Consider the following 27,377-nt stretch of genomic DNA (forward strand, 5'->3'; position numbering starts at 1 on the left):
GGCAGTGAGGATGAAGGGGTTAACAGAAGCTTTAATTTTAATCACAAAACAAACACCCACGATGGGGAAAACTCTAACCAAACTTGATACAAAAACTGAAAACAAACCCTAACCCTAACCCTAACCCTAACCTAACCCTAACCTAACCCTAACCCTAACCCTAACCCTAACCCTAACCCTAACCCTAACCCTAACCCTAACCCTAACCCTAACCCTAACCCTAACAAAAAAATAACCAAACAAGGAACTTGGACATAAACCTACATGACCCCTGTAACACTCCATACAGGGCAGGAAACATGTACAACGAACGAGCACAAGACAATAGACATGAGGGCATTAAATAGGGAGACTAACAAAGGAGATAATGATGGGCAGGTGTGGGTAATGAGACACAGGAGGAAAGCTATACTAGAAACGAGAGGGGCGGGGCCAAATTACGAGACTGGAGAGAAGATTATGTCCTGATTGACAAAAATATGTTTCTCTCCACATAAAACATGTGAGTCTGTCATGATTCTGTTCCTAGACCAGAAAATCAAGACAAGAGCAGGCAGAATCATGACAACAATACTAAATATAACTTTGGTTAGAAAAGCAACCAAAAACAAAACAATACTATAGTTGAACAAGGAGAACCTTGTTTACCATGGTTAACTTTAGTAAAATACACGCTTTGTTATACAGCTTTATAAAATGTATAAACGTATTATATTTGAAACAAGCTTATGTGGTTTGGGTAAAGTTCCTGGCGACAGAAAGCGATATTAAATATTAAAAGTACAGCGAACAGACATTTTTTTCCAGCACAGATTTGCCGGTCCAAGAACAAAACAAACTTTGATGCCTGCTGTGATCTGCTTATTGGCCCTGAAGCAACATCACGGTGTGAAGACGATTGATACCTTCAACACTCAATACTGTAAAACATCAGAGAGATCAGATATTAAAATACACTCCTCACATTCATTATCTTAAGACATTTCACAATTATTTTATCCACAAGTATTGCTGCAAAAACAAATTTACACAACAACAACTCACAGTAGTTTCTGTAGTTGACAGTGTGGATCCTTCAGTAGATCAGAGAGCAGCTTCACTCCTGAATCTTCTGGATTATTAAAGTTCAGATCCAGTTGTGTCAGATGTGAGGGGTTTGATCTCAGAGCTGAAGTCAGAGCAACACAACCTTCAGATCCAATACTGCACAACGCCAGACTGAAGAGAGAAGAAAATAAATGAGATAAATTAATGTCATTTTTAGAATAATACCAAGAATAGTTCAGTATAATATTTAGGTTATTTGTTTAAAGATTTATATGTTTTCTGTTAAAATGTCTCAGTTATTTCTCACAGAAAGTATCAGAGTTAGTAGCGTTAAGTAGCCGGTTTCCATTACAGATTTTTGCAATATTATAAATGTAAGTGATATTATGCAACTGAAGTGTGTTGTTTTCTTCCTGTAATAAGTCATTTAAACTTCTTTAGGTGTTTTGGTGGGTTGGGAACCAACTTTAGAGGTGCATGATGTCATCTACTGTTATGAAAGAGAGGGATGAGAAATGTCTGTATTTTGCGATATTTTTATATTAACTCACTTTTCCTAATAAAGCTCCATACTGCACAATCATTTGTTTTTATTCTTTATCATAAAACTTTTTTTATCGCTGAATAGTTTGTAGGATTCGACAATATTTGTCGGAGATAAAACTACTTGAACTCTGGAATCTGAGAAAATGGTCTTTGAAGTTGTTACTCAGATGTTCTGTATCAGGCCGTTGATAAGAAGAAACAGGTTTGTTTTAATGCTCTCTATGGACTTACCACTGTAATGACTGTGAATGATCATGTGACTTTCTTACGCCACGTGACAAGTGTTCCCATTGCAGTTTAGCTAAATGTTCCTTTATCGTATTGCCTAAAAAACACCTCATGTGCAATTTGAAGGGTAATGGCAACGCAACTACTGTTGTGTCTCTTACACATTGATCAACAACATTATATGAAGACGATTCACAGGAACTTTTATAAAGACCTCCATTGAATTTATATGATAAAAACATACATTTGACTTTATTGCTTTAAGGATTTTCTTACTGTAATGTCTTCAGTTTACAGTTTGTATTCTTCAGTCCATCAGAGAGCAGCTTCACTCCTGAATCCTTCAGTTTATTGAGACTCAGGTTCAGTTCTGTCAGACTTGAGGAGTTTGATCTGAGAACTGACGCCAGTGATGAACAACTTTCCTCTGTCAGATTACAGCGACTCAGACTGAGAGAGAAATAACAAGATAACAGTGAGTCACAATGTTAGTAAGACACTTATCATCAAAATAATTTGATCTCATTTCAATGAAAGCTTAACTTCTAGCATGAGTGACAGAAAACAGTGTAATGTTTCACTTCATAAAAATGGAGAGCAACTTTCCATATTACATTTCTATTTATTAATTCAAACTTGAATCCAAAGGGATTTATAACTTAGATTAATACAAGCAGATCGAGTTTATCCAAGAGAAAACATTATACAAATAGTGTAACTACATCAAATTTACAGAAGAACAAGAGAAAATCTGCAAAAATACTTGAAAGTCACTTGTGATTATTAAAAATTGTGAGTTTATAACAAAATTATTAAGACCTTTACTGATTTTACAAACACACACATTATTGCATTAAGGATTTTCTTACTTTAGTGTCTTCAGTTTACAGTTTGTATTCTTCAGTCCATCAGAGAGCAGCTTCACTCCTGAATCCTTCAGTTTATTGAGTCTCAGGTTCAGTTCTGTCAGACTTGAGGAGTTTGATCTGAGAACTGACGCCAGTGATGAACAACTTTTCTCTGTCAGATTACAGCGACTCAGACTGAAAGAGAAATAACAAGATAACAGTGAGTCACAATGTTAGTAAGACACTTATCACTGTTTTCTGACTGCATGATGGATCTTTCTGATGTGAATAACGCTGCACTTGCCACAGAGATGAATAACAGTCAAAGCATTAACAGATGGATCTTTAATGATCACTTCTGATCTCATTTCTATGTTTCAGGATATCGTATGAAGCATCAAGGTGTCAGGAACGTGTTGAGGGAACAAGGACAGAGAACCCAAGTGCAGACAGCGGGGTCAGAGGTCAACCCTTTCTGATCCGCGTGCGCTGCTTCTCTCCACCAAAGACACGCCGCATGAAGAGCAGCAGACACGTGTTCATGTTAACAACAGTAGTGCAGGTCAATAGACTCACAACAATAAACTAAATACAGCAACTTTAAAGGATTTGTATCTGTCAGTCTGTTTACTGTTTGATAAAAGTCTCCAACCTTTCCACCAGATTTGTGATATTTTATGAACCACAACCTTTTTATCTATATTGAGCATTAGCATTATTGATCAGCATGTAAACATTTGTGACCCTGTGAAAACCCAAACTTAAGTCTCAATATCTAACTTATTATAACAAGCAACAAATATTAATATCAGGCATTAATTTCATGATTTTATGTAGAAAACAGTGAAATAATTTTTGCTTTTGTAATGAATAAGGATCTAATAGTGAAATGATTTAAAGACAGAAGTAGTTCTGGTATGAAGGGCATGAAAAGGCTTATTTAGTAAGTAAATTCGTTTTCTGTTTATGATGAGAGCATTTTAATAGTTACATTACATTTGTTGTTTGAATGTTGTCAGTAGTTTTATATTGACAGATATCAATTATCAGACTTCTATTAAGAGGACATTCCCCTCGCCACAGAACCTACAATACAGAGATACATACTGTGGATATCAAAATATGAAATACATGGCCTGATGAAAGATCATATATATATACACACAAGGGGGCTTAATTTATTAAAAATTTATTAATTTTCAGAAAACATTGTCTGGATTATTGTTGTGTGGCAGGAAGGGCGTTTCTGTGTTTCATCTTCGTAATTGATGGCCATTCTAGCCTATCACCTGCGCGTTTGGGCTATAAAATAGCAAAGCATTTACCGCTTGTCAGGCGTCACGTTGGAATCGCTGCGTCGTTAACGCGCTTTCGTCACTGCTTCCTGGAAACCGGATGCGAGCACCCGAGCCGGTAAGAAAGCGCTGCTAGTTGTTTTTAGCTCATGTAGTGCACTTTATGTGAAGTGCGTTCTTTTAATATACCTTTTAGAGACACCGCTTTGCTTTGGAGAGCGTGCTTTGGTCTACCGCTGTGCAAGCCCATTACGATCGCTATTGTTTGCATGTACTGGATGTGGATACTGAAGGTAGGGAGAGGTTGCTAATCTCTTGCTAATCGTGCTCCGTTGTATGAAAGGCATGTTTTGAAGTGCCAGTTTGTATTTAAGGTGTCCTAATCCATACCCTTTCTCAATCGTGAGAACCAATCCATACCCTCTCTCAGTTGTGAAAACCTGAGTTCCCCTCCAGAGAAAGTTACGTTCATTTTCCTTGATCGGTATGTATTAGTTTTATATGTAGGTATTCAGTTAAGAAGTTATCTAGTAGAGTAACAATCTCATGTTGTTTATAGGTCCGTAAAGGGCAATAACTGTTTTCAAGTCGGGGTGCTCCGTGTTCATTTACGGCCGCAGTGCTGTCCTGTTTCTGTTCCGGTCCTGTTCCAACGGTTAACTGTCAACTGATTTCTAGCATTTTGTTTCGCTGGACTGCTCTTGGCTACAAGGATTGTTAAAATCAAAACTGAAATCTTTGCTTTCTCCCATTCCAATTTATTTTGAGTTTTCTTTTTCATTTGTATTTAATTTTGTTTCTAAAGTTGAATGATCTCTTCGCTATTTTGTTTTGGAAATCTAATTATCTTTTTTTTGAAAAGTTTATTTCTTTAACACTATTTTGTTTCAAAATGCTGGACTGGTTTGTTTGATTAATAATTTTGTCTGAAGTTTGCGTTGTTTCTTTTATTGATTTCTTTATATATTTTGTCGCCATTGACATTTGGGTTTAGTCTCAAACAACGGTCTATTTCAATTTATTAGTTAGAATACTATATTGGCTATTTAGATCTCTTCTTTAAGCCTGAATGATCCTCCCATCTACCAAAAGGTTTTCTGTATTTGATGTATCCCTTTTTGTGTGTTAGCAGGGCCTGAGCACTAGGGGCAGAGGATTCTTATCGGGGTGATGGTATCTTTCTCACCGTGTGTAGTGCTTGGTATTAACACCTGAGTGTTTGATTGTATGCGTGCGTGTGTGTGTGTGCACAGTGACGTGCAGTGGTCCTGCATCTGTGGGTGGTACACCACGACTCTCTGCCTCTGTGCCCTCGTCCCTGCCTGGACCTGGTTCTAACACTAGTAGGGTTCCAAACCTGAGCAAGGTCCCTCATATCCTTCTTATACTGTCATTTTAAATATTGTCAATAAAATATATTTTTGTACGATGACCCATGTCTCTGACACTGAGTGATACGAACCTGTGTGTGCCTTTCGTTGGGGTTTATTCTAAGTCTTTGGGTGAAATTCCCATAGTGGCGTAGTCGGAGTGTGAATGGTACAATCTTATCCATGGTAAAACTTTGAACCCCCTTATTGCCCTCGTGTCACCCGCCACATAGTGGCGTAGTCGGCAGGATTTTCACCAGTATTGAGTCAGAGACATTGGTGTTGTTTTTTTTAAGTTTGTGTTTTGTGTTGTGGGTTATTTTTTTTTGAAACAGGACAGCAGTGCATTGTGCCGCAGTTGTTCCATTTGGTGGCTTCGTCCTTATAGTGGTAAGTCTCTCCTTTAATAAGAAAAATCTATTAATATCAAAGATGGAAGATGAGTTACAAGAATTGAGAGATTTGGTTGCCCAGTTGAAAGCTGACAACGTAAGGTTGCAGCAGGCGCAGGCACCAGTTGGTTTGCCTGGTCCTAATGCAGCCTTGGCTGGTACTTCTACTGTTCAGCCTGTTGCGCCTCAACCACTTGGTGCTGGTGCGCCTGAACGATTTGTTTTTGTTCCACGAGATCGACGCTGCCCAAAATTCAATGGCAAATCGGGTTTGGCTATTGATGAATGGGTTGAGGAGGCACAGGCATGTATGAGGGTGCGCCATATGTCAACTGCTGATCAAGCTTTCTTCCTTTTTGATCACTTGGAGGGAGAGGCAAGGGAAGAGATCAGGTATCGCCCTGATCTAGAACGCGGGGACCCTGATAGGATTATTAACGCTTTGCGTGATATTTATGGGTGTTCCCAGTCTTATGTAGCATTACAAGAGGCCTTCTTTTCCAGGAAGCAGCAGGACGGTGAGACTCTGTTAGAGTTTTCTCTTGCGCTTATGGGGCTGTTGGAAAGGGTTAAGAACCGGGCTCCGCATGCTATTCTAAACGCTGAAAACTTGTTGCGCGACCAATTTGTCGAGCACGTTGCTGAAAGTACCCTTAGGCGAGAGCTGAAACAGTTGGTTCGTCGCCAGCCTACTACTACCTTATTGGAGGTTCGAGGTGAAGCAATTAGGTGGGTACAGGAGGGGATTCCTGGAGGGTCAAGGGGGCGTAGTCAGTCGGTCCCACTAGCGTATGGTATGCAATATGGGGTACGTGGTGGGGCACCAGTTGAAACCGCTGGGTCGGCGCAGCAGTCCGAGTTTGGTGAGTTGAGGGAAATACTACGACAGCAACAGCAGCAGTTGAATCACCTTACCCAAACCTTTGCCCGTCTCCAACCATCACATGCGCGTAGTCGTTCCCCTCGCTCTGGCCCAGTTATATGTAGGCGGTGTCAAAGACCAGGCCACTTTGCTCGTGAGTGCGACGGGCAACGAAATTTCCCAAATCCCTCCCAGCCGGTGGCAGGTCCCGCTACAGCTGAGAATAGATGGCAACGTCCCTCCCGGCCATCGGAAAACTAGTTCCCACCAGGTTGCAGAGTCATCGCCTGGGTGGGGAAGTAATTGACTCAAGTAGGGAAAGGGTATGTAGTTCAGGTCCCCTTTTAATCTCCTCTTGTCCGCATGTAGTTGCTCTTATGGGGGGTGTCTTAGTGTCCTGCTTAGTGGATACTGGTTCCATGGTAACAACAATCACTGAAAGTTGCTTTCAACACAATTTTGAACCATGGGGTCAGGATCGTCTTCTAAATTGTCAGTGGCTACAACTTCGAGCAGCCAATGGGCTTACTATCCTGTACATAGGATATTTGGAGCTAGACGTGGAGATTTGTGGTAGGCTTGTTGTTGGTTGTGGTGTCCTGGTTGTTAAAGATCCTCCTGGAGGCATGAGTGTGGATGTCCCTGGGGTACTGGGGATGAACATCCTTGGCCGGTGTTACAAGGAGCTTTTCGGGCAGCATGGCACCTCCCTCTTTGACCTACCTGTAGTTACACAATTACCAAGCGTGTCGAGTGCACTGCAATATTGTCAGCAAGTAAGTGCTAGAGAGCGCTTAGATCAAGTAGGGTGTGTACGGGTGCGTGGACGCGGGGTGTGCCGCATACCAGGTGGCACAATTAAGCTAGTGGCAGCAACCTGTTCAGCCCACTATTTTGGCAGTACGGTTTTATTTGAGCCCCCTGAGTCAGGTCTTCCAGCCGGGCTTTTAGCATCACCTGCTCTGGTAAGAGTAATTCAGGGGACTGTCTACGTGCCGGTAGTGAATGTCGGCACAGTGGATGTGATGCTTCGCCCTACAACGGTGGTGGGTAACCTTAGGGAGGTGTATGTAGTCAGTTTGCCAACAGGAGTTGTTGAGGTAAAGCCAGTAATTGCCACTGTCCAGTCCCATAGTGTGCAGGTGAGTCCCTCCTTGTCCCAACAGATGGAGTCTCTTGATTTATCGGTCTTGTCAAAATCCGAACAGGCTCAGGTTAGAGCTCTGGTGCAGAAATATAAGGTGGTATTTTCAGGTCATGAGACCGATCTAGGTTGTACTCGCCTCATTTCCCATGACATTCCCTTATTGGATGATGTCCCAGTGCGTCAACGATACCGACGGATACCCCCTTCTGAATATGAGGTTGTAAAAACTCATATCCATCAGTTGTTGGAGGCTGGAATAGTTCGTGAAAGTTGTAGTCCTTATGCATCGCCAATTGTGCTAGTCAAAAAGAAGGACGGTAGTCTGCGTATGTGCGTAGACTACCGTCATCTGAATGCCAGGACTAGGAAGGATGCATTTCCCCTTCCTCGAATTGAGGAATCTTTAGATTCACTGGGGGGGGGCTCGCTGGTTCTCTACACTGGATCTGGCCAGTGGGTATTTACAGGTTCCTGTTTCCGAGCAGGATAAATCCAAGACGGCGTTTTGTACGCCGTTTGGATTATTTGAATGGAACCGCATGCCTTTTGGACTTTGCAATGCCCCAAGTACGTTCCAGAGGTTAATGGAGAGACTATTTGGTGATCAGCGGTGTCAGTCCCTGCTCTTATATCTTGACGATGTTGTTGTGTTTTCCTCCTCTGTAGCCCAGCATCTAGAAAGATTAGAGATGGTCTTGAGTCGGTTGGAGAGAGAAGGACTCAAGGCAAAGCTAGAGAAGTGTGTTTTCTTCAGGCCAGAAGTCAAGTACTTGGGCCATGTCATATCCGCGCAAGGGGTGGCAACCGATCCAGGTAAAATCGAGGCTGTTGCAAGGTGGCGTTGCCCTGAGACTGTCTCAGAGTTACGAACCTTCCTTGGCTTTGCAAGCTACTATAGGCGCTTTGTGGAGGGGTTTGCAAAGTTGGCAGCCCCTCTGCATAAGCTAGTTGCTGAAGTGTTGGGAGGTAAATCAGGTAAGCGACGAGGGCAGAGTTTGGGTCCTGTCTGGACCGAGGACTGTCAGACAGCATTTGAGGCACTTAAAATAAGGTTAACATCTGCCCCAGTACTGGCTTACGCAGATTTTTCCAAACCCTTCATTCTAGAAGTAGACGCTAGTCATGGGGGACTGGGGGCAGTTTTGTCCCAAGAATTTGAAGGGAAAACCCAACCCATCGCATATGCCAGTCGTAGCCTAAGGCCCACTGAGCGCAATATGACCAATTACAGCTCGATGAAACTAGAGTTTGTAGCACTCAAGTGGGCCATGGTGGAAAAATTCAGGGAATATCTTCTAGGGCACAAGTGCATAGTGTTCACGGATAATAATCCCTTAAGCCATTTAGCCACAGCGAAGCTTGGAGCCACGGAGCAACGCTGGGCCGCAGAGTTGGCTGCTTTCGACTTTGAGATACGATATAGGTCAGGAAGGAGCAATGGTAACGCAGACGCTCTCTCTCGCCAGAACCCAGTTGTTCGAGGTCAGCTCGAGGGTTTGGCTGCAGGTGTTGTTGTCCCTGAGTTGCTACAGCAGGCCATTGGTATAGGATGTGCTGCACAGGCAGATGTGAGGGTAGTGAGTGCGTTGCCAGGCTATTCTGCCCCCGACCTGCGATCTATGCAGGAGACTGATTCCGTTATCGGACCGGTAATAAAGTTCTGGGAGCAGGGCCAGCGTCCAGGACCTGAGGAGCGGCATCAGTTGACCAAACCATGTCTGACTCTCCTCCAGCAATGGAATCGATTAGAGGCAAGGGAAGGAGTGTTATATCGGAAGATATTTCGTCCTGATGGAGGTGAAGAGTGTTACCAATTAGTGTTGCCTGATGTTTTGAGGGAAGAGGTTCTGATGCAGCTCCACCAACAACATGGCCATCAAGGGGTAGAACGCACCAGTGAGTTGATTCGGCAGCGGTGCTATTGGCCAAATATGTTGACCGATATTACCCTTTGGTGTCAAGAATGTGAACGTTGTCAGCTCGCCAAGGATAGTCGGCCAGTAGCACGGGCTTTTATGGGCCATTTATTAGCTTCAAAGCCTAATGAAGTCCTTGCGATTGACTTTACTGTGCTTGAACCCTCACATTCTGGACAGGAAAACGTATTAGTGATGACTGATGTGTTTAGTAAATTTTCTATGGCGGTGCCTACACGAGACCAAAGAGCTGAGACCGTAGCCCAAGTCTTGGTTGAAGAGTGGTTTTATAAATTTGGTGTTCCTGGCAGAATTCATTCAGACCAGGGCCGGAATTTTGAGTCCTCCCTTATTCGACAGCTTTGCGAGCTATATCAGATTAAGAAATCTCGTACCACTCCATATCACCCTGCCGGTAATGGGCAGTGTGAGCGGTTTAACCGCACCTTGTATAACTTGCTGCGAACATTGCCGGGCCCTAGAAAGAGGGACTGGGTGTCTTGTTTGTCACAAGTTATATTTTGTTATAACACCACCCCCCATCAAGTGACAGGAGAGTCTCCACACTATTTAATGTTCGGTCAAGAACCTCAGTTGCCGGTAGACTTTTTGCTTGGTAGAGTGCCGGAACCGGTTGCCGGAAACGTACACAGCTGGGTCATAGAACATCGTAGGCGGTTACAAGTTGCCTTTGAGGGGGCACGCGAGCGGCTGAAAGCTGCGGCCGACCGTCGTAAGAGGCGGCATGACCAACATGTCCGGGACCTACCCTTTTCAGAGGGTCAGTTAGTCTACTTACGAGATCATGCAGTGCGGGGTCGCCACAAGATCCAGGACTTGTGGAGTTCAGTGACTTATAAGGTGATTCGGTCCCCGGAGGAGGGAGGTGCCGTGTATGCTATTGCGCCGGTTGCAGATTTGGGCAAGGTACGACGAGTGCATCGTTCTCTGCTGAAGGCTTGTGTCCGGAGGGACATTACACCTGTCAACCAGCCTACTGGGGTTGTAGAAGCTCAAGATGACCCGCAAGAGTACGAAGGGATAGACGATGACGATTTGATGGTATTGGCACCAGAGATCCCTCAGATTGTTCAGGGTATAGGACCTTGGATTGTGAGGCGCCCAGCGCAGCTTGACGTGCAGGAAGAACTATGGCCGGTAGACCTACGTCCTGGTGGTGCGACTTTGGAGTTGGAGGAACGGGTTGTAGAACCTATGGTGAGCGAAAGTGAGACCGACCCTAGTTCCCATAATGAAAGGGTTGTCTCCCCTCGGCGCTCGAGTCGAGCGGGAGCAGGTCAGCATTCGAATTTGCATCGTCTGCCTCGGGCTGTGGGAGACGTAAGGAATGAGGTGACCGATGATTCTGGGATGGTAGCCAACAGCATTTCAGCTTTGTTTAGGCCTTGGAGTTAATAAAATAGTGGTATCTTTGTAATTGACCTCAGTCCATCGTCGGGGCGCCGATTCAGAATGGTGGGGTAGATGTGGCAGGAAGGGCGTTTCTGTGTTTCATCTTCGTAATTGATGGCCATTCTAGCCTATCACCTGCGCGTTTGGGCTATAAAATAGCAAAGCATTTACCGCTTGTCAGGCGTCACGTTGGAATCGCTGCGTCGTTAACGCGCTTTCGTCACTGCTTCCTGGAAACCGGATGCGAGCACCCGAGCCGGTAAGAAAGCGCTGCTAGTTGTTTTTAGCTCATGTAGTGCACTTTATGTGAAGTGCGTTCTTTTAATATACCTTTTAGAGACACCGCTTTGCTTTGGAGAGCGTGCTTTGGTCTACCGCTGTGCAAGCCCATTACGATCGCTATTGTTTGCATGTACTGGATGTGGATACTGAAGGTAGGGAGAGGTTGCTAATCTCTTGCTAATCGTGCTCCGTTGTATGAAAGGCATGTTTTGAAGTGCCAGTTTGTATTTAAGGTGTCCTAATCCATACCCTTTCTCAATCGTGAGAACCAATCCATACCCTCTCTCAGTTGTGAAAACCTGAGTTCCCCTCCAGAGAAAGTTACGTTCATTTTCCTTGATCGGTATGTATTAGTTTTATATGTAGGTATTCAGTTAAGAAGTTATCTAGTAGAGTAACAATCTCATGTTGTTTATAGGTCCGTAAAGGGCAATAACTGTTTTCAAGTCGGGGTGCTCCGTGTTCATTTACGGCCGCAGTGCTGTCCTGTTTCTGTTCCGGTCCTGTTCCAACGGTTAACTGTCAACTGATTTCTAGCATTTTGTTTCGCTGGACTGCTCTTGGCTACAAGGATTGTTAAAATCAAAACTGAAATCTTTGCTTTCTCCCATTCCAATTTATTTTGAGTTTTCTTTTTCATTTGTATTTAATTTTGTTTCTAAAGTTGAATGATCTCTTCGCTATTTTGTTTTGGAAATCTAATTATCTTTTTTTTGAAAAGTTTATTTCTTTAACACTATTTTGTTTCAAAATGCTGGACTGGTTTGTTTGATTAATAATTTTGTCTGAAGTTTGCGTTGTTTCTTTTATTGATTTCTTTATATATTTTGTCGCCATTGACATTTGGGTTTAGTCTCAAACAACGGTCTATTTCAATTTATTAGTTAGAATACTATATTGGCTATTTAGATCTCTTCTTTAAGCCTGAATGATCCTCCCATCTACCAAAAGGTTTTCTGTATTTGATGTATCCCTTTTTGTGTGTTAGCAGGGCCTGAGCACTAGGGGCAGAGGATTCTTATCGGGGTGATGGTATCTTTCTCACCGTGTGTAGTGCTTGGTATTAACACCTGAGTGTTTGATTGTATGCGTGCGTGTGTGTGTGTGCACAGTGACGTGCAGTGGTCCTGCATCTGTGGGTGGTACACCACGACTCTCTGCCTCTGTGCCCTCGTCCCTGCCTGGACCTGGTTCTAACACTAGTAGGGTTCCAAACCTGAGCAAGGTCCCTCATATCCTTCTTATACTGTCATTTTAAATATTGTCAATAAAATATATTTTTGTACGATGACCCATGTCTCTGACACTGAGTGATACGAACCTGTGTGTGCCTTTCGTTGGGGTTTATTCTAAGTCTTTGGGTGAAATTCCCATAGTGGCGTAGTCGGAGTGTGAATGGTACAATCTTATCCATGGTAAAACTTTGAACCCCCTTATTGCCCTCGTGTCACCCGCCACATAGTGGCGTAGTCGGCAGGATTTTCACCAGTATTGAGTCAGAGACATTGGTGTTGTTTTTTTTAAGTTTGTGTTTTGTGTTGTGGGTTATTTTTTTTTGAAACAGGACAGCAGTGCATTGTGCCGCAGTTGTTCCATTTGGTGGCTTCGTCCTTATAGTGGTAAGTCTCTCCTTTAATAAGAAAAATCTATTAATATCAAAGATGGAAGATGAGTTACAAGAATTGAGAGATTTGGTTGCCCAGTTGAAAGCTGACAACGTAAGGTTGCAGCAGGCGCAGGCACCAGTTGGTTTGCCTGGTCCTAATGCAGCCTTGGCTGGTACTTCTACTGTTCAGCCTGTTGCGCCTCAACCACTTGGTGCTGGTGCGCCTGAACGATTTGTTTTTGTTCCACGAGATCGACGCTGCCCAAAATTCAATGGCAAATCGGGTTTGGCTATTGATGAATGGGTTGAGGAGGCACAGGCATGTATGAGGGTGCGCCATATGTCAACTGCTGATCAAGCTTTCTTCCTTTTTGATCACTTGGAGGGAGAGGCAAGGGAAGAGATCAGGTATCGCCCTGATCTAGAACGCGGGGACCCTGATAGGATTATTAACGCTTTGCGTGATATTTATGGGTGTTCCCAGTCTTATGTAGCATTACAAGAGGCCTTCTTTTCCAGGAAGCAGCAGGACGGTGAGACTCTGTTAGAGTTTTCTCTTGCGCTTATGGGGCTGTTGGAAAGGGTTAAGAACCGGGCTCCGCATGCTATTCTAAACGCTGAAAACTTGTTGCGCGACCAATTTGTCGAGCACGTTGCTGAAAGTACCCTTAGGCGAGAGCTGAAACAGTTGGTTCGTCGCCAGCCTACTACTACCTTATTGGAGGTTCGAGGTGAAGCAATTAGGTGGGTACAGGAGGGGATTCCTGGAGGGTCAAGGGGGCGTAGTCAGTCGGTCCCACTAGCGTATGGTATGCAATATGGGGTACGTGGTGGGGCACCAGTTGAAACCGCTGGGTCGGCGCAGCAGTCCGAGTTTGGTGAGTTGAGGGAAATACTACGACAGCAACAGCAGCAGTTGAATCACCTTACCCAAACCTTTGCCCGTCTCCAACCATCACATGCGCGTAGTCGTTCCCCTCGCTCTGGCCCAGTTATATGTAGGCGGTGTCAAAGACCAGGCCACTTTGCTCGTGAGTGCGACGGGCAACGAAATTTCCCAAATCCCTCCCAGCCGGTGGCAGGTCCCGCTACAGCTGAGAATAGATGGCAACGTCCCTCCCGGCCATCGGAAAACTAGTTCCCACCAGGTTGCAGAGTCATCGCCTGGGTGGGGAAGTAATTGACTCAAGTAGGGAAAGGGTATGTAGTTCAGGTCCCCTTTTAATCTCCTCTTGTCCGCATGTGGTTGCTCTTATGGGGGGTGTCTTAGTGTCCTGCTTAGTGGATACTGGTTCCATGGTAACAACAATCACTGAAAGTTGCTTTCAACACAATTTTGAACCATGGGGTCAGGATCGTCTTCTAAATTGTCAGTGGCTACAACTTCGAGCAGCCAATGGGCTTACTATCCCGTACATAGGATATTTGGAGCTAGACGTGGAGATTTGTGGTAGGCTTGTTGTTGGTTGTGGTGTCCTGGTTGTTAAAGATCCTCCTGGAGGCATGAGTGTGGATGTCCCTGGGGTACTGGGGATGAACATCCTTGGCCGGTGTTACAAGGAGCTTTTCGGGCAGCATGGCACCTCCCTCTTTGACCTACCTGTAGTTACACAATTACCAAGCGTGTCGAGTGCACTGCAATATTGTCAGCAAGTAAGTGCTAGAGAGCGCTTAGATCAAGTAGGGTGTGTACGGGTGCGTGGACGCGGGGTGTGCCGCATACCAGGTGGCACAATTAAGCTAGTGGCAGCAACCTGTTCAGCCCACTATTTTGGCAGTACGGTTTTATTTGAGCCCCCTGAGTCAGGTCTTCCAGCCGGGCTTTTAGCATCACCTGCTCTGGTAAGAGTAATTCAGGGGACTGTCTACGTGCCGGTAGTGAATGTCGGCACAGTGGATGTGATGCTTCGCCCTACAACGGTGGTGGGTAACCTTAGGGAGGTGTATGTAGTCAGTTTGCCAACAGGAGTTGTTGAGGTAAAGCCAGTAATTGCCACTGTCCAGTCCCATAGTGTGCAGGTGAGTCCCTCCTTGTCCCAACAGATGGAGTCTCTTGATTTATCGGTCTTGTCAAAATCCGAACAGGCTCAGGTTAGAGCTCTGGTGCAGAAATATAAGGTGGTATTTTCAGGTCATGAGACCGATCTAGGTTGTACTCGCCTCATTTCCCATGACATTCCCTTATTGGATGATGTCCCAGTGCGTCAACGATACCGACGGATACCCCCTTCTGAATATGAGGTTGTAAAAACTCATATCCATCAGTTGTTGGAGGCTGGAATAGTTCGTGAAAGTTGTAGTCCTTATGCATCGCCAATTGTGCTAGTCAAAAAGAAGGACGGTAGTCTGCGTATGTGCGTAGACTACCGTCATCTGAATGCCAGGACTAGGAAGGATGCATTTCCCCTTCCTCGAATTGAGGAATCTTTAGATTCACTGGGGGGGGGCTCGCTGGTTCTCTACACTGGATCTGGCCAGTGGGTATTTACAGGTTCCTGTTTCCGAGCAGGATAAATCCAAGACGGCGTTTTGTACGCCGTTTGGATTATTTGAATGGAACCGCATGCCTTTTGGACTTTGCAATGCCCCAAGTACGTTCCAGAGGTTAATGGAGAGACTATTTGGTGATCAGCGGTGTCAGTCCCTGCTCTTATATCTTGACGATGTTGTTGTGTTTTCCTCCTCTGTAGCCCAGCATCTAGAAAGATTAGAGATGGTCTTGAGTCGGTTGGAGAGAGAAGGACTCAAGGCAAAGCTAGAGAAGTGTGTTTTCTTCAGGCCAGAAGTCAAGTACTTGGGCCATGTCATATCCGCGCAAGGGGTGGCAACCGATCCAGGTAAAATCGAGGCTGTTGCAAGGTGGCGTTGCCCTGAGACTGTCTCAGAGTTACGAACCTTCCTTGGCTTTGCAAGCTACTATAGGCGCTTTGTGGAGGGGTTTGCAAAGTTGGCAGCCCCTCTGCATAAGCTAGTTGCTGAAGTGTTGGGAGGTAAATCAGGTAAGCGACGAGGGCAGAGTTTGGGTCCTGTCTGGACCGAGGACTGTCAGACAGCATTTGAGGCACTTAAAATAAGGTTAACATCTGCCCCAGTACTGGCTTACGCAGATTTTTCCAAACCCTTCATTCTAGAAGTAGACGCTAGTCATGGGGGACTGGGGGCAGTTTTGTCCCAAGAATTTGAAGGGAAAACCCAACCCATCGCATATGCCAGTCGTAGCCTAAGGCCCACTGAGCGCAATATGACCAATTACAGCTCGATGAAACTAGAGTTTGTAGCACTCAAGTGGGCCATGGTGGAAAAATTCAGGGAATATCTTCTAGGGCACAAGTGCATAGTGTTCACGGATAATAATCCCTTAAGCCATTTAGCCACAGCGAAGCTTGGAGCCACGGAGCAACGCTGGGCCGCAGAGTTGGCTGCTTTCGACTTTGAGATACGATATAGGTCAGGAAGGAGCAATGGTAACGCAGACGCTCTCTCTCGCCAGAACCCAGTTGTTCGAGGTCAGCTCGAGGGTTTGGCTGCAGGTGTTGTTGTCCCTGAGTTGCTACAGCAGGCCATTGGTATAGGATGTGCTGCACAGGCAGATGTGAGGGTAGTGAGTGCGTTGCCAGGCTATTCTGCCCCCGACCTGCGATCTATGCAGGAGACTGATTCCGTTATCGGACCGGTAATAAAGTTCTGGGAGCAGGGCCAGCGTCCAGGACCTGAGGAGCGGCATCAGTTGACCAAACCATGTCTGACTCTCCTCCAGCAATGGAATCGATTAGAGGCAAGGGAAGGAGTGTTATATCGGAAGATATTTCGTCCTGATGGAGGTGAAGAGTGTTACCAATTAGTGTTGCCTGATGTTTTGAGGGAAGAGGTTCTGATGCAGCTCCACCAACAACATGGCCATCAAGGGGTAGAACGCACCAGTGAGTTGATTCGGCAGCGGTGCTATTGGCCAAATATGTTGACCGATATTACCCTTTGGTGTCAAGAATGTGAACGTTGTCAGCTCGCCAAGGATAGTCGGCCAGTAGCACGGGCTTTTATGGGCCATTTATTAGCTTCAAAGCCTAATGAAGTCCTTGCGATTGACTTTACTGTGCTTGAACCCTCACATTCTGGACAGGAAAACGTATTAGTGATGACTGATGTGTTTAGTAAATTTTCTATGGCGGTGCCTACACGAGACCAAAGAGCTGAGACCGTAGCCCAAGTCTTGGTTGAAGAGTGGTTTTATAAATTTGGTGTTCCTGGCAGAATTCATTCAGACCAGGGCCGGAATTTTGAGTCCTCCCTTATTCGACAGCTTTGCGAGCTATATCAGATTAAGAAATCTCGTACCACTCCATATCACCCTGCCGGTAATGGGCAGTGTGAGCGGTTTAACCGCACCTTGTATAACTTGCTGCGAACATTGCCGGGCCCTAGAAAGAGGGACTGGGTGTCTTGTTTGTCACAAGTTATATTTTGTTATAACACCACCCCCCATCAAGTGACAGGAGAGTCTCCACACTATTTAATGTTCGGTCAAGAACCTCAGTTGCCGGTAGACTTTTTGCTTGGTAGAGTGCCGGAACCGGTTGCCGGAAACGTACACAGCTGGGTCATAGAACATCGTAGGCGGTTACAAGTTGCCTTTGAGGGGGCACGCGAGCGGCTGAAAGCTGCGGCCGACCGTCGTAAGAGGCGGCATGACCAACATGTCCGGGACCTACCCTTTTCAGAGGGTCAGTTAGTCTACTTACGAGATCATGCAGTGCGGGGTCGCCACAAGATCCAGGACTTGTGGAGTTCAGTGACTTATAAGGTGATTCGGTCCCCGGAGGAGGGAGGTGCCGTGTATGCTATTGCGCCGGTTGCAGATTTGGGCAAGGTACGACGAGTGCATCGTTCTCTGCTGAAGGCTTGTGTCCGGAGGGACATTACACCTGTCAACCAGCCTACTGGGGTTGTAGAAGCTCAAGATGACCCGCAAGAGTACGAAGGGATAGACGATGACGATTTGATGGTATTGGCACCAGAGATCCCTCAGATTGTTCAGGGTATAGGACCTTGGATTGTGAGGCGCCCAGCGCAGCTTGACGTGCAGGAAGAACTATGGCCGGTAGACCTACGTCCTGGTGGTGCGACTTTGGAGTTGGAGGAACGGGTTGTAGAACCTATGGTGAGCGAAAGTGAGACCGACCCTAGTTCCCATAATGAAAGGGTTGTCTCCCCTCGGCGCTCGAGTCGAGCGGGAGCAGGTCAGCATTCGAATTTGCATCGTCTGCCTCGGGCTGTGGGAGACGTAAGGAATGAGGTGACCGATGATTCTGGGATGGTAGCCAACAGCATTTCAGCTTTGTTTAGGCCTTGGAGTTAATAAAATAGTGGTATCTTTGTAATTGACCTCAGTCCATCGTCGGGGCGCCGATTCAGAATGGTGGGGTAGATGTGGCAGGAAGGGCGTTTCTGTGTTTCATCTTCGTAATTGATGGCCATTCTAGCCTATCACCTGCGCGTTTGGGCTATAAAATAGCAAAGCATTTACCGCTTGTCAGGCGTCACGTTGGAATCGCTGCGTCGTTAACGCGCTTTCGTCACTGCTTCCTGGAAACCGGATGCGAGCACCCGAGCCGGTAAGAAAGCGCTGCTAGTTGTTTTTAGCTCATGTAGTGCACTTTATGTGAAGTGCGTTCTTTTAATATACCTTTTAGAGACACCGCTTTGCTTTGGAGAGCGTGCTTTGGTCTACCGCTGTGCAAGCCCATTACGATCGCTATTGTTTGCATGTACTGGATGTGGATACTGAAGGTAGGGAGAGGTTGCTAATCTCTTGCTAATCGTGCTCCGTTGTATGAAAGGCATGTTTTGAAGTGCCAGTTTGTATTTAAGGTGTCCTAATCCATACCCTTTCTCAATCGTGAGAACCAATCCATACCCTCTCTCAGTTGTGAAAACCTGAGTTCCCCTCCAGAGAAAGTTACGTTCATTTTCCTTGATCGGTATGTATTAGTTTTATATGTAGGTATTCAGTTAAGAAGTTATCTAGTAGAGTAACAATCTCATGTTGTTTATAGGTCCGTAAAGGGCAATAACTGTTTTCAAGTCGGGGTGCTCCGTGTTCATTTACGGCCGCAGTGCTGTCCTGTTTCTGTTCCGGTCCTGTTCCAACGGTTAACTGTCAACTGATTTCTAGCATTTTGTTTCGCTGGACTGCTCTTGGCTACAAGGATTGTTAAAATCAAAACTGAAATCTTTGCTTTCTCCCATTCCAATTTATTTTGAGTTTTCTTTTTCATTTGTATTTAATTTTGTTTCTAAAGTTGAATGATCTCTTCGCTATTTTGTTTTGGAAATCTAATTATCTTTTTTTTGAAAAGTTTATTTCTTTAACACTATTTTGTTTCAAAATGCTGGACTGGTTTGTTTGATTAATAATTTTGTCTGAAGTTTGCGTTGTTTCTTTTATTGATTTCTTTATATATTTTGTCGCCATTGACATTTGGGTTTAGTCTCAAACAACGGTCTATTTCAATTTATTAGTTAGAATACTATATTGGCTATTTAGATCTCTTCTTTAAGCCTGAATGATCCTCCCATCTACCAAAAGGTTTTCTGTATTTGATGTATCCCTTTTTGTGTGTTAGCAGGGCCTGAGCACTAGGGGCAGAGGATTCTTATCGGGGTGATGGTATCTTTCTCACCGTGTGTAGTGCTTGGTATTAACACCTGAGTGTTTGATTGTATGCGTGCGTGTGTGTGTGTGCACAGTGACGTGCAGTGGTCCTGCATCTGTGGGTGGTACACCACGACTCTCTGCCTCTGTGCCCTCGTCCCTGCCTGGACCTGGTTCTAACACTAGTAGGGTTCCAAACCTGAGCAAGGTCCCTCATATCCTTCTTATACTGTCATTTTAAATATTGTCAATAAAATATATTTTTGTACGATGACCCATGTCTCTGACACTGAGTGATACGAACCTGTGTGTGCCTTTCGTTGGGGTTTATTCTAAGTCTTTGGGTGAAATTCCCATCGTGGCGTAGTCGGAGTGTGAATGGTACAATCTTATCCATGGTAAAACTTTGAACCCCCTTATTGCCCTCGTGTCACCCGCCACAGTTGGAAGAAAATATAAAGACCGGAGCTCTAGGAACTTGAATGTAAGACCCCTGCCCTACAGCATTCAGACAAAACAGTGAAACAAAGTGTGTATAATGATGCCCATTAAAGATCATCTTCATATTTTACACTGCTGTGTATTTCTTGTATGTTAGATGTTCAGGTGAATCTTTTTGGATTATCTGGATGTCACAGATTTAGCTTCAACCTCGCCGCTGCTTAATAACAATAAAGTTCACTGTGACAAGGTGAGACATGTTTTATATTTAATAATGTTTGCTGTTCATTTCTTTTAATGTTTGGTGTTTATTTTAGACTCGTACCTGATGAACGTGGTCGTTTGTGGTTGTTATGAAACATCTGTCTGTGTGTTTGAAGTGATTGTCACACACAGTATAAATGACAGATGCTTTAGTAGATATTTGTTGGAGTCGCACTTTTGCTGCAGAGTTAGAGCTTTAAAAACACATTTTAATGGATATGAGGGTTTGTGTTTGTTATCTGTAAGTCTCTGTGCATGTTCATGCATTCATTCAGTAATTTGGATTATTGTGAATGATTTGTTTAGATATGATGTGGTATCATTTATGGTGACGTTACTTTGGAATATCGCTGTTGTTTGGCCGGAGGAAATTTTTGCCATAACCGAGATTTTGTTGATACGCCGCCACTGTCAACTACATCAAATTTACACAAGAACAAGAGTGAAACAGCAAAACATAAACAGCAAAAATACTCGACAGTCACTTGTGATTATTAAAAAAGTGAGTTTATAACTAAATGATAATTTGATCAGTAACTCACAGTAGTTTCTGTAGTTGACAGTGTGGATCCTTCAGTAGATCAGAGAGCAGCTTCACTCCTGAATCTTCTGGATTATTTCTGCTCAGATCCAGTTGTGTCAGATGTGAGGGGTTTGATCTCAGAGCTGAAGTCAGAGCAACACAACCTTCAGATCCAATACTGCAGTCACACAGACTGAAGAGAGAAGAAAAATAAATGAAATAATGACAATAACATTTAGACAACAATTAATAGTACAATTATTTAATATAGTTAATTATACTTTATTAAATATATTATTCAATTATTATTCATCAATGTATCAAATGATGTCCCTTTTTACAAGATACAAGTAATAAATTAAATGATTGTAAATCACTGTCAGTTTATATTAATATCATGAATAGTTTAATATATTGAAGTTAGTTTTTAAAATGATCTCAGTTTGGTGATAATTCTGTATGAATCTGAATCAACAGAGAGTCATTGACTGACAGTCACTGTTGAGTCTCTTACATATAAAGATGATTCTGATAAACTTATGAAGACCTTCATTTACATAATACATACACATGTTTAACTTTATTGCTTTAAGGATTTTCTTACTTTAATGTCTTCAGTTTACAGTTTGTATTCTTCAGTCCATCAGAGAGCAGCTTCACTCCTGAATCCTTCAGTTTATTGAGTCTCAGGTTCAGTTCTGTCAGACTTGAGGAGTTTGATGTGAGAACTGACGCCAGTGATGAACAACTTTTCTCTGTCAGATTACAGTCACTCAGACTGAAAGAGAAATAACAAAACAAAAGTGTGCTAAAGCTTTAGTAATAAACTTAAAATCAAAACAAGTTGATCTCATTTCAATGAAAGCTTGAAAACTTTTATGAGTGACAGTGAACTTCAGTAAAACATGATGTGAGTCCAGAAACACAAGAACAGTATGTCATGTTAACTTCATGTAAATGTAGAGAAACTTTCTGTATAATACAATTACATTTATTAATTGGGGAAATGTTTTTATCCAGAGAGACTTACACATAAGATTAATAGAAGAAGAATGAGTTTATCCAAGAGAAAACATAATACAAGTAAAGTGAATACATCAAATTTACACAAGAACAAGAGTGAAACAGCAAAAATACTCGACAGTCACTTGAATTCAACAAAATGATAATTTGATCAGTAACTCACAGTAGTTTCTGTAGTTGACAGTGTGGATCCTTCAGTAGATCAGAGAGCAGCTTCACTCCTGAATCTTCTGGATTATTTCTGTTCAGATCCAGTTGTGTCAGATGTGAGGGGTTTGATCTCAGAGCTGAAGTCAGAGCAACACAACCTTCAGATCCAATACTGCAGTTACACAGACTGAAGAGAGAAGAAAATAAATGAAATAATGACAATAACATTTAGACAATAATTAATAGTACAATTATTTAATATAGTTAATTATACTTTGATGAATAATAATTGAATAATATATTTAATAAAGTATCATATTATGTCCCTTTTTACAAGATACAAGTAATTAATTAAATGATTGTAAATCACAATAATATCATGAATAGTTTAATATATTGAAGTTAGTTATTAAAATGATCTTAGTTTGGTGATAATTCTGTATGAATCTGAATCAACAGAGAGTCATTGACAGACAGTCACTGTTGAGTCTCTTACATATAAAGATGATTCTGATAAACTTATGAAGACCTTCATTTACATAATACATACACATGTTTAACTTTATTGCTTTAAGGATTTTCTTACTTTAATGTCTTCAGTTTACAGTTTGTATTCTTCAGTCCATCAGAGAGCAGCTTCACTCCTGAATCCTTCAGTTTATTGAGACTCAGGTTCAGTTCTGTCAGACTTGAGGAGTTTGATCTGAGAACTGACGCCAGTGATGAACAACTTTTCTCTGTCAGATTACAGAGACTCAGACTGAAAGAGAAATAAGAAGATAACAATGAAGATATAAACACATGAAGAGATAATGTTTGAACAATGAGAATCATCTGCACAAGAGCTGAAGCAACATCTGCACCTGATAGAGAATCACTGCAAGAACTGAACCCTGACAGACGATTATAAATAAAAAACAAATAAATGAAAATCAGTAAAAAGCCACAAGAGAGCAGCTCTCACTCTATAGATGCAGTGAACAATTCCATCATGTTTTATTGTGTCTCTGTAGGACATTAACTACAGTAATGTGGACTGTTAGATGTTCAGGTGAAACTGCAGGTAAATGACTCACTCAGCTGTTCTGGATGCTTTGATCACTGGCAGAAGCCTCAGAACACATTCATCTGATGGATCATATTTACTCAGATTAAACTCATCCAGCTTCTCTTCTGAGTTCAGTAACACAAACACCAGAGCCGACCACTGAGCAGGAGAGAGACGGACTCCAGTAAGACTAAACTCATCTCCTCTGTTCACATATGTTTGTACTTCCTGCACTAGAGAATGATCATTGAGTTCATTCAGACAGTGAAACAGATTGATGGATTTCTCTGGAGAGAGATTCTCTCTGATCTTCATCTTAATGTACTCGACTATTTCCTGTTTACTGTCAGAGCTTCTTCCTGTCTGTGTCATCAGATCTCGTAAGATTGTCTGACTGGACTCCAGTGAGAGACCCAGAAGAAATCTGAGGTAAAGATCCAGGTGTCCGTTCTCACTCTGTAAGGCCTTGTCCACTTCACTCTTCAGTAAATCACTCATGTTTGATCTCAATCTGCTGAAGTTTTCTGATGTTTGCTGAAGAAATGACAGAAACTTGAACAAAGCAGCGAGAAACTCCTGAACGCTCAGATGCACAAAGCTGAACACCTTCCCCAGGTTCAGTCCAAACTCCTCTCTGAAGATCTGAGTACAAACTCCTGAGTCCACTGACGCTTCTCTGACATCAATGTCACACTCTCTCAGATCCTCCTCATAGAAGATCAGGTTCCCTTTCTCCAGCTGTTGAAAAGCCAGTTTTCCCAGAGACTCAAGACTCTTTCTAGCCTGCTGAAGATCTACCTCACATTTCCCATCATACTTCTGACTCTTCAGTTTGATCTGAAACATCAGGAAGTGTGTGAACATGTGAGTGAGAGTCTTGGGGATCTGTGCTGGACTCTCTGCTTCACTCAACATTCTCTGGAGAACAGTGGCTGAAATCCAGCAGAAGACTGGGATGTGACACATGATGTACAGACTTCTGGATGATTTCATGTGTGTGATGATTCTGTTGGCCAGACTCTCATCATTGATTCTCTTCCTGAAATACTCGTCCTTCTGAGGGTCATTGAATCCTCGTACATCTGTGATCAGATCAACACAGTCAGGAGGAATCTGATTGGCTGCTGCTGGTCGAGAGGTGATCCAGATCAGAGCAGAAGGAAGCAGATTCCCCTTGATGAGGTTTGTCAGCAGCACATCCACTGACGCTGATTCATCTCTGACATCAAACAAACTCGGATTCTTTGAGAAATCTAGAGGAAGACGACACTCATCCAGACCATCAAAGATAAACACAACTTTATAATCATCAAAGTCTGTCGATCTCAGTTCTGTTGTATCTGTGAAGAACTGATGAAGAAGATCCATCAGACTGATATTTGTCTGTTTGATAAGATTCAGTTCTCTGAAAGGAAGTGGAAATATGAAGTGAAGATCTTGATTTGTTTTTTCTTCAGCCCAATCCAGAATGAACTTCTGCACAGAGACTGTTTTTCCAATTCCAGCGACTCCTTTAGTCAGCACACTTCTGATGGGTTTGTTTAGTTCAGGTGAGACTTTAAAGATGTCATTACATTTGATTTGTGTTTCTTGTGTCTCTGATCTTCTGGATGCCGTCTCAATCTGTCTCACCTCATGTTCATTATTGATGTCTTCACTCCCTCCCTCTGTGATGTACAGCTCTGTGTAGATCTCATTCACAAGTGTTGAGCTTCCTTGACTTGAGATTCCTTCATTCATTCTCTGGAATTTCTCTTTTAGTCTGGATTTGTGTTTCTTCATGTATGAAGGGGCAAATTCTGTTGTGTAAAGGAAAACAAAATAAATTAAATGCATGAAATTACTAATAAAAAAAATAATCCACAGGAATAAATTCATGAATCTCTTACTGGTCTGTAGTTTGTTAGCGAGGTCTGTCTGCTTCATCTTCCTCAGGACGTTCAGTGTGATCTTCAGAAACATCTCTCTGACTCTGATCTGATCTTCATCATCCTCCTCTTCTCTCTCAGAGCATGATGGGTAATCTGGACTCAGTAGACTCTTGAAGATCTTCAGCTCTTTCTTCATCAGATAGATGAGTTTGTGCTCAAGCTCCTGAAAACATTGTTCAAACACACATGATTTTGTTTTCTATTGAAGGCAGAAAAAGGTTTTAATGCTCATTTTAGTGAACACAGTTTTTTTCTAAATAGCTTGAACCTCATTTCATGAAACCTATAACACATTTAAACACTATAAACACACATCAAAACTACACAAACAAAATCATATTTTCTTTAATTCATATTTTGCCTTCAAATGATTCATAAAGCATCAAATACACATCAGCATTGATAACACACTGAGATCTATTTCAAATCAATATGATCGTGACTTCTTACTACAATGAATCAGTTTGAAACTAAACATCTAAACATGTTTCAGAATCATCAGTAATAATAACAGTAATCTGTGTAAAACAGCAGTACGACTGACAGTAAAAGAATCTCATGAAACGCCCCTTAAACATACAGATGTGATTTTGGGCTTAGAAACATATTTTGTGGTAAAATCATTTTAAAGCTTCATTTGAAGAAGAGCATCTACATTTCTGAATAAACTGTGAATGAAACATGATATTGAAAATAAATCAAATTAATGTAAAATAAATTATTGTTAATCAAAGCAAAATACTGTAAAAAAATCCCTAATAAATATTTACATGTAAACGATTGTTACACAGTAGTTGCTTCACATCTATTTCTCAACTTATACACACAGACACACACACACACACACACACACACACACACACACACACACACACACACACACACACACACACACACACAGACACACACACAAACACACACAGACACACACACAGGCACACACACAAACACACACACTCACCTGGAAAACAGACTCCATGTGCTTCCCTTTGAATGAGACATTTGTTGTGTTTCTGTAATGTAACAATAAAGTAAATATGTGTTTCATACAGTGAACACATGGATTAATGTGTGTATCTGTCAGTAAAGTGTCCAGTGAATATCTGCAGTAACATCAACAGCACAGACTCAGATCAGAGAATAAAGACTGATGAAGTGATTTACTCGTCTAAACCATCAGACTGTTCTCACCTCACATCTGGATCATCACAGTCTCCTGAACTGAAGTAAAGTGGACGACCCATTGATGCTTCACTCTTCATGGACACACAGCTGGGTTTAGGAGATTCTCCACCAGTCAAACTAAAACAACATTACAACACTTTACTTCATGTTCAGTTTTATTCATTATTCAATAAAGCACTTGTGTTAATGAGATATTTCACCCAATAATAATACTTTAAATAAATGATAAAACATATATCAATACAATTCATAACAATATCATTAGTAAATGTCTCTACATTTTAAATATCATAAAACACAAATAATAAATGAAACTAAACTGAAACTATTTAAACTAAAGTAAGTTATTAAACACAAACTCTTACATCTGTCAGATCAAAACACATCTAACTATAGACAACAACACATTTAAGTTTATTAAAATCTTTCATTTCTCACCTTTTGGTCTCTTTGGAGAGATTCATGATGAACACACAGTGTCAGAATATAAAGAGTTAATCTCAAACCTGTAAAGAAAATACTGATGTGTTATGTGTCATCTCAGAAATACACACTTCTTTCCCATCAGTCCGTCCACAACATTGAGCTTCACATTTGCTCTTAACAGAGAAACTAAGTTTTCAAAACGTAACTTTTAATGTTTTGAGTTTATAAACACACTTCCTGATTCCAAAAACAACACAATATTCAAGACAGTTCTTCAACCAATAAACTTAATGTGATGTTCAGATCAAGACGATATTAAATCTACTGAATAAACATGAGGCTGTTTATACTTACTGTGTTTTTAGCTTGTTTATGATTTATTTTCTTGAACGAGGCTTTGCTGTAAAATGGCTCCTGCTGTAATAGTTTCACTTTCACCTGCAGTTACCTGTGAAGGAGGAGGAGCCACCAAACATGACAGACTTGTTCCACAGGCAGATGACATCAAAGTACTGAGAGCGCATTCAGACCGAAGTCCACTAGTTAGTGACCCCTGTGCTAAAGGTTCTTCCTCATGTAGGCAGTAGTGTGACGTCTCTCCAGGAACCTGCTGAGTGAAACTCTTCACTATATGAATACTTATGAAGTTTATTCTCCAGTGACGCTCTTTCTCCAGTATGGATTATGTGATGCTGCTTAACTGGCTCTAATACTCACACCACACTCAAACACTTCACTTCTCTTCATTATGGATTTACTAGCAATTCTTACCATCGTCATTC

The 27,377-nt window shown here is 42.6% G+C and overlaps 1 protein-coding gene across 2 annotated transcripts; it reads right to left on the reverse strand.

Annotated features, from left to right (window-relative positions):
- Positions 1-12: 12 nt before the first annotated feature.
- Positions 13-27,035, reverse strand: LOC306891687 (NLR family CARD domain-containing protein 3-like). Of its 2 annotated transcripts, XM_079452155.1 has the most exons (14): positions 26,950-27,035; positions 26,608-26,675; positions 26,176-26,286; positions 25,946-25,997; positions 24,943-25,147; positions 23,082-24,852; positions 22,592-22,765; positions 22,019-22,192; positions 21,437-21,610; positions 20,852-21,025; positions 2,691-2,864; positions 2,098-2,271; positions 1,045-1,218; positions 13-920 (listed from the first exon to the last, which is right to left on the reverse strand). In XM_079452155.1, the coding sequence occupies exons 2-14, from the start codon at positions 26,631-26,633 to the stop codon at positions 908-910; spliced, it is 3,396 nt and encodes a 1,131-aa protein (XP_079308281.1). In that variant the 5' UTR covers positions 26,634-26,675; positions 26,950-27,035; the 3' UTR covers positions 13-907. The 2 variants fall into 2 exon arrangements, with proteins under 2 accessions (XP_079308281.1, XP_079308282.1); XM_079452156.1 differs by lacking the exons at positions 2,098-2,271; positions 25,946-25,997 and having other exon boundaries at positions 19-920; positions 24,943-25,183; positions 26,950-27,009.
- Positions 27,036-27,377: the final 342 nt, after the last annotated feature.

This window comes from Barbatula barbatula (assembly GCF_947034865.1).
Source record: "Barbatula barbatula genome assembly, chromosome: 3".
Taxonomy (NCBI): Eukaryota; Metazoa; Chordata; class Actinopteri; order Cypriniformes; family Nemacheilidae; genus Barbatula; species Barbatula barbatula.

What these genes read in the sequence shown, in the direction of transcription:
- LOC306891687 (XM_079452155.1), bottom strand. Translation starts at nt 26,633, where the DNA reads ATGAATCTCTCCAAAGAGACCAAAAG. An exon ending in ACATGGAGTCTGTTTTCCAG is followed by an intron (nt 25,148 to 25,945) that starts GTGAGTGTGTGT and finishes CAATGTTTTCAG; the next exon opens with GAGCTTGAGCACAAACTCAT. An exon ending in TGTCAACTACAGAAACTACT is followed by an intron (nt 2,865 to 20,851) that starts GTGAGTTACTGA and finishes TTTCTCTTTCAG; the next exon opens with TCTGAGTCGCTGTAATCTGA.